The 14,743-nt window shown below is 38.4% G+C and overlaps 1 protein-coding gene across 1 annotated transcript in view; it reads left to right on the plus strand.

Moving 5' to 3' along the window:
* The first annotated feature begins 10,515 nt into the window (after nucleotides 1-10,515).
* Nucleotides 10,516-14,743, plus strand: part of LOC141630318 (uncharacterized) — a 41,849-nt gene continuing 37,621 nt past the window's right edge. Inside the window, exon 1 of the mRNA XM_074443155.1 lies at nucleotides 10,516-10,981. Coding sequence (XP_074299256.1) covers nucleotides 10,516-10,981 — 466 coding nt within the window. The remainder of the gene's footprint in view (nucleotides 10,982-14,743) is intronic.

Consider the following 14,743-nt stretch of genomic DNA (forward strand, 5'->3'; position numbering starts at 1 on the left):
TATAGAGGTCACGAGTTAGTTTTCTTTGACATTCGTATGTCACACGATTTTTATAAGCCATCACCCAAATTAATTCATTCACGCAGACGCTAGTTATTCGTTCACTTAATATGAATTATAATTTAGTTGATGGGATCTTCCTCGTATAAACAAAAATTGAGAACGGTCTTTATAGGTCAAACTCCAATGAGTCCCTTCTTCGTCGGTAGGCATAATATGACCCCTTCTACGTCGGGTAAGTTGGAACCGATTGACCTATTTTATCTCAACACTATGATCACTCGTACGATCCCGTGATTATGGTGGACTATAGATAGGATTTACAGAAATCTATCGACCAAGAGTTCTTACGGAAGAATTAGTGAACAACAGTTGGCTTATCGGTTTACGTAAATTGAGTCTTGGGATCACTTGTATCATTCTTGAGGGAGATCAATTATGCAAGTGGGAGAGTCTACATGTTTAAAATAAATTTTAAAATAGACTTAAATCACCTCGATGAGTTGCTTATTTCGTTTTGTTTTTCTTTCTTTTTCGAGTGTAGATCACGTTTTTAAACCGCTAAACAACAAATGGCTGGTTCTACCGATAACCCAATGCCAAGTGCCACATTGGACCGTGAGTCCTGGCTTCGGATCTTCATGAATCGGATGAATCGGTCTACTCGATCGAAGAATGATGGATCCAACTTCGCGGATCGGGAGGCGGCATTACGGAATGTCGCCGCTGGCGACGGAAGCTCAAATATCTATTAGAGCCCATCCCGGCAAACCCAGGTCCCACGGCTAGAGCTGCTGAAATCACCAAGTTTAATGATTTCTGTATGGAAGCGGGTGCGATTAAAAACGTACTCATTTTTGCAATGGAACCCAATTTGCAAAAACGCTTCATAGCCCATGGTGCAAACAAGATTTTCACCACGCTCACCAAGGAATTCTCGAAAGCACCGAGAATCGTGACTTATGAGCATACCACTCGCTTCTTTGATGCGAGACTCTAGAAGGGCCAACCGGTTAGCCCACACATTCTCAGCATGATTGAGAATGTCGAAAAACTGGAGACCTTTAACTGTAACATCAGCGAGAAGATTGTTATCGACCGCATACTTCACTCACTCCACGATGGTTATTCGCAATTTAGAGCGAATTACTATATGAATGATTTGAAGAAAACTCCCCATGAACTGCACTCCCTTCTCGTACAGACCGAGAAGGACATGAAGTCCAGTGGGAGCATGAAACAGGATGTTCTCGTTGTGTCAAATAAAGGAAAGGGTAAGGGCAAAGCTCAGGCAAACCTAGCAGTAGGTAAGGCGAAGTTCAAGAAGTCGGGCTCAGGTAAGAGTGGTCCTGGTGAGTCGAGTAACTCATCAGGCGCGACAAAGAGCAAGAAAGATAACATGGAATGCCATCACCGCCACATGATGGGCATTGGAGACGCACATGTCCTGTTTATCATGAGGACTTAAAAGCAGGTCGTGTTAAACCTGTTGGTATGTCTTCTTCTTCTACTTTTATTCATATGATTGAGATTAACCACGCAAGTTACGGAACTTGGGTACTTGATACTGGTTGTGGCTCTCATCTGTGTAATCATGTGCAGGGGCTCCGAAACATCGAACCCCTCGTAAAGGGTGAGGTGGACCTGCGTGTTGGGAATGGAGCAAGAGTAGCTGCCATCTCCAAGGGGACATATGTGATCCAGCTTCCTAGCGGATTCGAGTTGTCATTATATGATCGCTATTATGTACCTAGTCTTTCCAAAAACATTATTTCAGTTTCTGCGCTTGATAAACTTGGTTTTTCATTTGTAATAGAAAATAATGCTTGCATTTTCTCATTACACGATATGATTTACGGCAAGGCAGTCTCCATGAACGGAATTTATGTTTTAGATCAGACCACGGAAATATTACACGTAATGAATAAAAAGTTAAAGGTTGGTGACAAAGATCAAACGTATCTATGGCACTGCTGTATGGGACACATTAATGAGAAACGCGTAAAACAGCTCATCAAACATGGAGCTATCTCGGCCTTTGATTTTCAATCATATGGCACGTGTGAATCATGTCTCATCGGTAAGATGACTCGGATTTCCTTCAAAGGTGTTGGAATGCGCGCTGCTGACCTATTAGGGCTCATACACACGGATGTATGTGGTCCTATGTCAATCACCGCACGAGAAGGCTATAGGTATTTCATCACTTTCACGGATGATTTGAGTAGATATGGCTATGTCTACTTAATGAAGCACAAAAGTGAATCCTTTGAGAAATTCAAGGAATACCAAAATAGGGTACAGAACCTATTGGGTAGAAAGATAAAAACACTGCGTTCGGATCGTGGTGGCGAGTATCTTTCTCACGAGTTTGATCAACACCTAAAGGACTGTGGGATTGCCCTACGTTAACTCCACTGGAACACCTCGGTTGAATGGTGTGTCCGAACGGAGAAATCGAACACTACTTGATATGGTTCGATCCATGATGAGTCACACGGTTTTACCCGATTCATTATGGGGTTATGCTCTTTTGTCAGCCGCTCTAATACTTAACCGAAGTCAAGTCTAAAGTCATTGACAAGACTCCATATGAACTATGGAAGGAACGGTCCCTAACTTGTCCTTTATACGGGTTTGGGGCTGCGAGGCTTATGTCAAGTGGAGACACGAGGATAAGCTCGGCCCGCGATCGGTCAAGACATACTTTATAGGTTATCCTAAAGGAACACGTGGTCATTACTTCTATTCGCCAACCGAACAACGCGTTTTTGTTGCGGCTAGTGCGACATTCTTAGAGAAGGAATTTCTCGAGAATGCAAAGAGTGATAGAACCTTCGACCTGTCGGAGATTCCAGAACCAAACACCGAGCAACCATTGGAGGAACCCGTTCCTTCAATCCCGGCTGCGGTGAATATTCCTGAGGAACCTAGGAGGTCGGGAAGAGTCTCTATTCCTCCGGACAGATACATTGGTATGGTCGAGGAACACGACATAGATGACGTTCTACTCTTAACGAGTAGTGAACCCGCAACCTATAAAGGTGCCATGACTAGTTTCGACTCAAAGCTATGGCTTGAGGCCATGCAATCCGAGATGGACTCCATGTATGAGAACAACGTGTGGGATCTTGTTGACTTACCTGCTAAGGTTCGTCCCCTTCAATGCAAATGGCTTTACAAGATAAAGCATTTTGTGGAAGGTCAGCAAGATATCTACAAAGCACGACTAGTTGCTAAAGGCTTCACCCAAGTGCCAGGTTTGCACTACGATGAGATCTTTGCACCCGTAGTCATGTTGCGTTCCATTCGGATTATCTTAGCGATTGCCGCTTTTCATGACTATGAAATTTGGCAAATGGACGTGAAAACCGCCTTCTTAAACGGCTTTTTGGAGGAAGAGTTGTACATGGTACAACCCGAAGGTTTCATCGATCCAGTACATCCTAAGAAAGTGTGCAAGCTTAAGCGTTCCATTTATGGACTTAAGCAAGCATCAAGGAGTTGGAATCATCGCTTCGACCATGTGATAAAAGACAATGGATTTACTCGATCGGTCAAGGAACCATGTCTATATATCAAGTCGAGTGGGAGCAAGATTGTCTTCCTAATATTGTATGTTGACGACATACTCCTGATTGGGAATGACATACCTCTCTTAACTTCGGTGAAAGTATGGTTGAAAAACCATTTCCAGATGAAAGATCTGGGAGAGGCACAAAGAATTCTAGGCATCCGTATCTATCGAGATAGATCACGACGGATGCTATCTCTCGATCAGAGTCTTACATAGACAAAGTCCTAGAGAGATTCAAAGATGACTAACTCCAAGAAGGGGTTCCTTCCTATGGCTCCAGGGGTGCATTTGAGCCGTCTCGTGCACCAGAGACACCGGAAGAGAAAGAGCGCATGACACGGATTCCTTATGCTTCGGCTATAGGATCAATCATGTATGCCATGATATGCACACGTCCGGACGTGGCATATGCATTGAGTATGACAAGTCGATTCCAACAAAGATCCAGGTGAACCACATTGGTTGGCTGTCAAGAACATTCTTAAGTACCTACGGAGGACTAAAGATTGGGCATTGACTTATGGAGGCTCTCAAACGCTATGCGCAACCGATTCGCAGATGCTAGCTTCCAAACGGATCGAGATGACTCGAAATCTCACTCTGGATTCGTTTTTACTCTTAATGGCGCCGCTGCATCACTGGAAGAGTTCGAAACAAATCACAGCAGATTCTACGATCGAGTCCGAGTACTATGCCGCGTCCGAAGCTACAAAGGAAGCGATATGGATGCGTCAATTCTTACATGGGCTCTCTGTAGTGCCTAGTTCGAATGACCCGATCACCATCTATTGCGACAATAGTGGTGCCATCTTCCAAGCTAAGGAGCCAAAGTCTAGCAACAAGTCTAGACATGTACAACGGAAAGCTCATCTAATCCGGGATTACGTGGAGCAAAAGGAAGTAGTGATAGAAAAGATTGCTACTGATGATAACATAGCAGATCCTCTCACTAAAGCATTACGACAAGATAAGCATGAAGGGCACGTAAATTCCATGGGAATCAAACGTGTTCCTGAGTTGTAGTACTTTTATGGATTAGATTCATTCTCTTTTGTACTCTATACGACATCATCGTTTTGATATTTATATATATTTTGTTTTTCATGTGGAATTGTACGACAATTTTGAACACCACAAAGTGAACTGAACAAACATCATATCTTTTTAGTCCTTAATTGCTCACATGAGCTGATAACTCTGGCAATTATTTTGTGACGTTGGTTGATGGTGGGTTCAACGAGCCATAAGTCAACCGGTTGACTGACCAATCACAGAGGCTATTTATACGGATATTTCGTAGGACACACTTGTGACATCGACGTGGAGTCCTAAATGTTTTATAACATTCGTTGCCCGGTCGTGGATAGGACTTCCATGGTGATCGTAAAAGTCGATTCTTTTGACTATCGACTGTCTCTTGAGACTACGGCAGATTTTGGGTGACTTTGGTTTCTTTCTCACGGTCATCCGTAACAGGGGGCCAAGTAGATTTTTTCTGGGTCATTTCATGTCGTGCTTAGATCGGAAGGAGTTCTAGTTGAAGGAAATATTCAGCCTTTATCATGTACTCGATATTTCTCGGGGCCACTCGAGGAGTCAGAATCGAAATGCATGGCCATGCTCGGATACGGATTCGTTTTATCAGTTGAGTTACTCTCTAGTCGGGGAAACCACTCTAGATACAGATCGATTGTAAAATACGACCTTTGTGGATCCAGATCTGCAAATTGTTTTACATTGAGTGGGAGAAATTTTAAATGAATATGAGAATCGGTTATCGCACATACACTTGTACGGACAAGTGGGAGTTTGTTGGAGCTTGTGTCCTCCAGTTAGTGCGGATAACGTCATTGCACATGCACTTGTACGGACAAGTGGGAGCTTGTTGGGGTTGGTGTCCTTAAGCGATTAGTGCAAGGACTTATAAACCTCTAAAAGGATCAAAGGGCATACTTTTGGTATTATTATCAGTTGATCCACGTTTATCAATAACGGTTGGCTTGCTAGATAAGTTTGACGTTATTGTCATACAGATGGCGGTGATCAACTGGTCCCTAAAAGTCACACCTATAGGATACGTTCGAGAGATGTGACGGTATGAAAATACAGTCATGTAGATGCCAAATCTGACTAACCAGTTAGTCCGAGTTATTTGACTAGTAATTAGTCAAATATGTGATGTCGAGATATTATATTTAATACGGATTAAATATCATGGGCTAAGGCGAATTAACGATTAATTCAGTAAAATTAAATATAAGCGTTTTATATTTAATTAAATGTATATTGAATATAATTATACAATATTGTTTTGTCGGACACGTATTAATAATTCAGCTAACCCGTATTATTAGCTGATGCCTTAATTTCCGATAACCGATAACAGTTTATAATAAACCGCGTCATATACATTTAGCAATTTATGAGCCGGACCACGAGGTAAAATTAAGAGGAAGTGGAAGCCCACTTCCCCATGCAAACCCACGGCTGGCCGAGGTTAACAAAAGGAGAGACTCCCTCTCCTTTTGACCTAGACATTTCATTTTACAGAAAACTAGGGTTTTGGAGACACTTTCTCTCGGAAACTCAGATCTCACATCTCGAAAACCTCACAACAAGTTCTCCCAATATTGCAAGGCAATCGGAGAACACGTTCTAGCACAAGGGCATATCTCGGACAAGTCTTGGGTGCAACAATTAGGAGGGAATCTCGTTTGATTTCTGTTCTTTACGCCGTGCATCAAAGGACCCGAGGTTATTTCTTGTTCCTTATCGTTTCTATTGTATTTATGTTTTATGACCATAATCACATGTTTAAATTTACGTTATAGTCCTAAATTTAAAGGGTATTATACGGATGTATACCCACAGTTAGACAGTAAGGGTTTCAGCTTTCAAGGTGTAGGTGGAGTTCTGAATGTCTGCAAAGGTTGGAATGTGGTTCTGAGGGGTATCAAGCATGGTACTCTATATTATCTTCAGGGATCTACTCTGTCAGGTTCTGTTGTTGTTGCATCCTCAGATGTTGATAAAGAAGATTTGACTAAGTTGTGGCATATGAGGCTTGGTCATATGAGCGAAAGGGGGATGCGGACTCTGTTAAAAGAAGATCTTCTGTGTGGTCACAAGGTCAAGAATCTGGATTTCTATGAGCATTGTGTATTTGGAAAGCTACATCGCAGCAAGTTTCCTAAAGTAGTGCATAGGACTAAGGGCACACTTGATTACATTCATTCTGATTGTTAGGGTCCTTCTAAGGTGAAGTCTTTGGGAGGTCACGGGTATTTTGTGTCTATTATTGATGATTATTCCAGGAAGACTTAGATTTATTTGATGATGCACAAAAACGAAGCCTTTACTCACTTTAAGCAGTGGAAGGCATTAATGGAGAATCAGACTGGGAAGAAGGTCAAGAGGCTGCGAACTGATAACGGCCTAGAGTTTTGTTGTTCTGAGTTCGACGAGTTCTGCAAGAATGAAGGGATTGCTAGACATCGTACAGTCCGAGATACACCTCAGCAAAATGGTGTAGCAGAGCGAATGAACCAGACACTTCTGGAGAGGGCAAGGTGCATGCTTTCTAATGCTAGACTAACACGAGTCTGAATCTCAAAACTCCATTTGAGATGTGGTCTGGTAAGTCTGCTGACTATTCTATTTTAAGGGCTTTTGGTAGTACTGCTTATTATCATGTTAGTGAAGGTAAGCTTGAGCCACGAGCTAAAGAGGGAGTATTCATGGGCTATGGGGATGGTGTCAAGGGATACCGTATCTGGTCTCCATCTGAGGGTAGGGTTATTTTAAGTAGAAATGTTGTCTTTGATGAAAATTCTATGGTTAATCCTACTGTGAAGTCTTATATGTTGTCAGATAGTAGTAGTAGTGTTGATAAATAGGTGGAGCAGCAAGACACTCTTGATGAGAGTGTACCACAGGATGAAGATCAACCACTACAGTCCGAATCCGAATCTGTTCCATCATATTCTTCATTACCAGTTCCGAATCAGCAGAGTTTAGCCCGTGAGCCGTCAATCAGGCCTAATTTTGGGAAGCCTCCGAATAGACTTGGTTTTGAAGATATGGTGGGTTATGCACTTCAGGTTGCTGAGGAGGTGGATCCTGACTTACATGAGCCATCCACTTTCAAAGAAGTAGCTACATGTTCTGAATCTGCCCAATGGCTTGCTGCCATGGGAGATGAGATGGAGTCCCTTCAAAAGAATCAGCCCTGGGAATTATCCAAGAAGCCTCAAGGGAGAAAGATTGTTACTTGTAAATGGGTCTTCAAGAATAAAGAGGGAGAGACTGCTGCTGAGGGTATAAGGTATAAAGCTCGATTGGTAGCTCGTGGGTTCAGTCAAAAAGAGGGGGTAGACTATAATGAAATATTTTCGCCAGTGGTCAGACATACTTCCACCAGAGTGTTGCTAGCAATAGTTGCACATCAGGATTTAGAACTCGAACAGCTAGATGTGAAGACAGCTTTCCTACATGGAGAGTTGGAAGAAGAGATATACATGACTCAGCCAGACGGTTTCCAGATTCCGGGTAAATAAGATTATGTTTGCAAGCTGAAGAACTCCTTATATGGGCTAAAACAGTCTCCGAGGCAGTGGTATAAAAGGTTTGACAACTACATGTTGGAGATTGGCTACACTAGGAGTCCGTATGATTGTTGTGTTTATTACAACAAGCTGAAGAATGAGTCTTTCATTTATCTGATCCTATATGTAGATGATATGTTGATAGCTGCAGAGAGCAAGTCTGATGTTCAGAAATTAAAGGGTCTTCTCAGTGCTGAATTTGAGATGAAAGATTTGGGTGCAAAGAAGAAAAATTCTGGGAATGGAGATTTACAGGATATGAGCAAGAAGAAGCTTTTCTTATCTCAGAAAGGCTATATTCAGAAGGTGCTAGCAAGGTTTGGCATGTCTACTGCTAAATCCATAGATACTCCTAGTGCATCGAATGCACATTTGTCTGTTGCTTTATCACCCAAGTCAGCTGAAGAAAGGGAGTACATGTCCCGAGTTCCGTACTCTAGTGCAGTGGGTAGTTTGATGTATGCTATGGTCTGCACTAGACCTGATTTAGATCGGTCAGTGTGGTGAGCCGGTTTATGGGTGATCCAGGTAAAGAGCACGGCAAGTCGTGAAGAGAATTTTTCGGTACCTTAAGGGTACATCCGATGTTGGTCTCATTTATGGAGGTGATAGAGAGTGCCTTGTGTCATGGTACTCAGATTTCGATTATGCAAAGAGATGTTGACAGCAGACGATCAATGATCGGTTATGTTTTCACTCTTGGTGGTTCGGTCGTCGATTGGAAGGCTACATTGCACCCACGATTACTTTGTCTACTACTGAAGCAGAGTATATGGCGTTGACCGCAGCAACTAAAGAATAAATCTGGTTAAAAGGACTGGTCAGTGATTTGGGTCTACATCAGGAGCAAGCTATTGTATTATGTGACAGTCTTAGTGCAATATGCTTGGCTAAAGATCAAGTCCATCATGAGAGAACTAAGCATATAAATGTGAGATATCACTTTCTGAGAAATGAGAAGAGGATTGAGGTGAACAAAGTGGGTACTGATGATAACCCAGCTGACATGTTCACTAAGCCAGTTCCGCATAGCAAGTTCCAACATTGTTTGGACTTGCTAAATATCCGCAGTCTGTAATTGCCCTCTTGGGGGCAATATCTGAGGGGGAAGAGAGAAGAGCTTTCTGGTACATCTGGCATTTATGGGAATGCATCTGGTACATCTGTCTGTTTGTGAGAGAATTCAAGTCAAGGTGGAGATTTGTTGGGTTTGTGCCTTGATTCTGTTAACCGCCGCTTCGAATAACTTAAACGGTATCTGTATCTGTTATTGGGCTAGGTCTGTTTTGGGCCTTTATTAGGTCATTCTGTATTAGGTCTTAGAGAGTATTATATAAACTCTCTAAGCTTCTACCTAGCAGTCATACCGTCTGAATCTGTAATCTGAAAACTCCTCACATATCAATAAACTCTCTCCCTTCTGCCCTGTGGACGTAGCTAACACACCGTTAGTGAACCACGTAAATCTGTGCGTTTGTCTCTTTATTGTTTTTATCAGTTCTTTCTTGCTTCTGTTATAGCAACATAGATAGTGCATCCAATTAAACTAATAGATTACTTAATAAGAGGTATATCTTAGAAAAATAATCTAAAAAGTCACTTCTGTTTGTAAATATTAATCTTCAAATTCTGAACTTTATGCCAGTGACTATATAATAAAAAAATAAACAAAAAAATATAAGGGTGCCGAAGTTCAAAATTAAATGGTTAAGCTAAAAAAATATAGTACGTCCTAATCTAACATATTAATAAGCCACTTAGAGAACCATATGATCCTATTTCCCTAGAATATAATGGTTATTCACTAGTTATAATTGATCTTGATGATTACATTAAAAAAATGGTTTAACTAAATGACAAGTGTAACCAATTGGGTATGAATGGTCAAATTAAACCTCAGATTATTTCTTTAAATAGAAAGAATAACAAATCACTAAGACACCCAAAAATAGAAAAGGACAACAAATGACCAGAACAAAAGGAGTAAAAGATAACATGAATATTTGATCAGCCTAAATTATGTACAAAACACAAGGCACACTGACATCATTTTGATGTGCCACCACTGTTCATATGAATGACTAATGAGACTTAAAATCCCAACTAACCACAATAAAAGATAGAGTTTTGCATACTCTGCCGCCTTGGACAACGGAAGTTACTATTTAACATGCAAATTATACTAGCTTTCATCATTACTAATTAATAGCTTATCCACCTAAACTTCTCTTTAACAAAAATCTCCAAATCACAAGACAATCAATTCATTCTATTCTAATTAACATAAAATTGTTGGCATATAAAATTAAGTTTTTAAAAAAATTAAGAAGAATCATGCCGAAATTTAAATGGACAAGGCTTGTTTACGTAAATGAAACGGACAAGAATCAGTTCGTCAGAGATTACAAACAATGGAAGAAGGGTACGTTTTTTGCTAAAGATATCTTTACAACTAACAAGGTAGAAAAGGAAATCAAGAGTGGTGATGAAGAGGCACACGAATTCCTGGATTTAGAGCATGTGGTTACTGATGTCTTCAACAAGCTTGACAAACCGGGAAAAAAGAACATGTTTGAGGTTTGCAAGTGTTGGGCCAAGTGGTTTATAATCGGCACTGACACATCAAAGGTCAGTCGTGATTATAACTCGCAATTGGCAAGGGAAAATGATGGGAGTATGATTTGGCTGTACAGGGAAGACAAGTTAGTCCAAAGATTCTGTGCATTTAACTACCGCGACACAGACAAGGAGAGCGAGCATTTCACAAAAGATTGGAGAAAATACGAGCGGCCGAAGAGAGGTATATGCTTTACACTTCCGTAGCGTTCGGAAGTGAAGGGTACTACTGTTGGAATATGTGTCCTCCGACAATAATGCGATCACGACTGTTGATCATGATGATCACATGTTTAAATCTCATTTTTAAAGAATACAATTGGGAAGTAATTTTTACTGTCAACTGGTCAACATATATCGGTAATGATTGGCTGACTAGAGTTTGACATTACTGTCGTGCGACGGTGGTGATCAGTTGACCCCCTAGGTCATACCTATAGGGCAACACTCTTAATTGATCATTTAATTAATCCTATAACGTTACGAGTTAATTAAATTACTTGAAAAATTGACGGACGATTTTGGAAGTAAAATTTACGTATCTCATTGAAATTTGATTAAATGAGATACGGTCTGAGTAATTGAATTGTATCATTACTCAGATGAAATTATTGTTTAAAGAAACAATTGAAATTGAATGAATTATTATGTATTATTGTGATTTATAAATTGGTAAAATATTTTGGTACAAGTAATTATGAATTACTAAGTCGATTTTTGTATATGACGTATTTTATTAATACGTTGATTTTTAATATGTTAAAAATACATAACAAATTTATGTAACATATGACATGTGACATAAGACAAATTGACAAAAATAAAATGGATTCCATTTTATATGTACCGAAATTAAGGGGAAGAATTAGGCTAATATTGTGTTGTTTAAACTAGTGGAAAACATAATCATTCACTAATAGCCTAGCCATGCAACCCTAGTTTACATTGTGAAGAATAACTAGGGCATGCATTGGCTCTTTTGTACCTCCTCTCCCAACCGGTTTTGGGGAAGAAAACCCTTGTGGTTTTTCTTATTATTTTGCTTAATATTCACTTAGATAGAGACTAGTGATCATTATTCATTCATCACACAAAAACAAGAGTTTTTAGAAAGAGAAAAATCACCTTCCATTCTCCTCTCTCTCAACCGGTTTTGAGAGTAAAAACCAAATATTTTGGGTCAATTTTTCTCACAAAATCAATATTATCTAGTATACATAATATTAATTTTATTAAGAGTGTGCTTTGGGTATTAATCCTTGGGAGAGATCCTACACTTGGGTCTTTGTTCATCCAAAAGGAAAGCTCAAGAACAAAAGAGAAGGAGATCTCTTTTGTGCCCATATGAACCGAAATTCCAATGTAAGGATGAATGTTTCTTCTTTATTTTGTTAAATAGTTTGCATGCATAAGATCACTTGTTAATTTTATGACAAATTAAAATGGAACATATATGAATATGTTAGTATATAGATCTATTTTTCCTTCAATTGGTATCAGAGCGCCATGGTTATTTGCATGCAAATCGGTTAAAAGTTTTTCCGAGTTATAAAGATTAACATATAAAACTTATAAAATTTGTGTTATTATGATATATCACGAAATTAATTTATGCATGTTAAATTTCTGGTCCTAAAATGTTTTTAGGATATTTTGGTTAATTTACGGATTTTTATTGTTCATATTATACTATAATGGCATTAAAATATGATTTTATGAGTAAAAATGTCATTTTCGGACTAAAATTAGCTAAACTTCGAATTTTCGAGTGATTTTTGGATATGTTGTCACATATATTATTTTGAGATAACCTGTAAATTTTCATAATTTTTGGACTTCTTATGCTCGAAAAATGGATTTTTCATTGATAAATTCGGATTTAAGTGAAAAATAGGTTAATATGAGATAAATTTCGAATCTGGTCATAGAAATTTAGTATATTGTCACATGCAATTTTACAAGATGTGTGTAAAATAATAGGCTATAGTGAAGTCTTTTTGCATGATTTATGGATTTATGAAGAAAAATAGCATAAATAATGACATTATTAGTGAAAAATAAATAAAACATAATCTATGACTAAGGAAAAACGTCCAATGTTGCATTTTATTATCTTTTTTCATATCTAAAATTGAAAAATTGATGAATATAATTTTCCTCATGTTTTTATGATTATTTTAGTTAAAACCGATAAACCGCAACATTGTTTTTTCCGGATAAAATTCGAAATTTTTAACCTAAGTTTTTTAACATTATGAGTGTCATGGTATTTTTTTCAGAATGTTCATGAGTTTAAATTTCAAATTTCAAATTTATTTGAAATTTTGTGATTTATTTGAAGTTTATAGCTTATTTTTGTAATTTTAAGTCCATTAATGAACAAATTTTATAAATATGAGTTAATTATGGTCAAATAATTAATGAAGACTAAATTTTGGGTCCTAAGAGGTTGGGGTAATTAAATTATGGATAAATATGAATTTTTGTAATTTTTGTAATTGTAAAATGTTGAAATCACGCAAATCCGTAAAAACCGAGTAATATACGATATTGGCTAATTAAAGGCGATTTAGCATAAAATTGGGCATGTTCATACATATTATAATGCTGCATTTTCTTTATGATTGTCATGATTTTAATTTATGTAATTTTTGAATTATGTAATTTTTAATTAGTATGGCCTTAGATTTTAATTGGTATTTCCCAAAATGTATGGGAATATCGATTCGGTTGTAATTTTATTGTGATCTCGTATCACCGTCTTGTAATTTAATAGATTTATTTTATTTTAGTTACAAATGTATAATAGGAAATTATGTAATTTGCTATGTAATTTAATTTATCTCGGAGTTCCCAAAGACGGATTTCTTCACGATGGCGATACATAAAGACAGTGTTACCTCGAGATGCGTGCCACAACCGAAGTTCAAGGGACCAATGGAGTTGGTTTCCGAATATGTAATAGTTAAATAGTTTTTCTATTTTAGGAAGGCCATACTAGGATTTATTTTATGTTTGCATTTTATTTATATGTCACATGCATCGCTAAATCGCCATAACTAAAACATGCATCCTCATCTCATCGAGTTTATCGACCGTGTCAATTAGAATTATCGTAGTTCACCGCTTTAGTTCACTTAAAACGTGATAGATGATAAATTGACATGACCTCTCGCTAAAACAATTAATTGAGACATAGCCTTACCAAATAGTAGAAACCATGAAAACCTATTTCGCGAGGGAGTGCACTCGGCCCTACCGGGGTACAAACCTTGTTACGTAGGGGAAGTGGTTGATAAATGTTTATCCACCGAATTCATGTTGATAAGGGATGAATCGGCCCTACCGTGCCCAAGTTGATGTGGATTTGGATCATGGACACATTTATTCGAAATTTGGATTGAACTCAACAAAAGTTTTTGATAAGGGATGTATCGGCCACACCGTGCCCTTGTCGAATGTGTTTTGGGTTAAAGATAATTGTTCATGTAATATTATCGACCAAGAGTTCTAAAAGTAGAATCGATTAAACTTTAATCCACCGAGTTATATTGATAAAGGATGTATCGGCCCTACCGTGCCTAAGTCGATTTGAATTTGGGTCTTGGAATCATTTATCATAGTTGGGTAGAGGTCACTATGTAAATGCTTTACTTGTTGTTTACAAGTATTAATAAAACGATAAATGTTAAGTTTTCCACTATTCCGTTGTTATATTGTTCTATTTCTTTACCACAATTCATATACGATATCATTTCGTTTTTGATTCAAAACTCCATTAAAACATCGTAACTGAAGACAAATATGAATTTGCTTCTAAAACCTCATATGAACCATTGCTAAGGATCTCTTGTAAAGAGTATAGATTAAAGTTATTCATTATCAAACAGGTTTTTGATTCTTGACTAACACATCTACTTACAATGGATTATTTTCCATGTACTTA

Source organism: Silene latifolia, chromosome Y (assembly GCF_048544455.1).
Source record: "Silene latifolia isolate original U9 population chromosome Y, ASM4854445v1, whole genome shotgun sequence".
Taxonomy (NCBI): Eukaryota; Viridiplantae; Streptophyta; class Magnoliopsida; order Caryophyllales; family Caryophyllaceae; genus Silene; species Silene latifolia.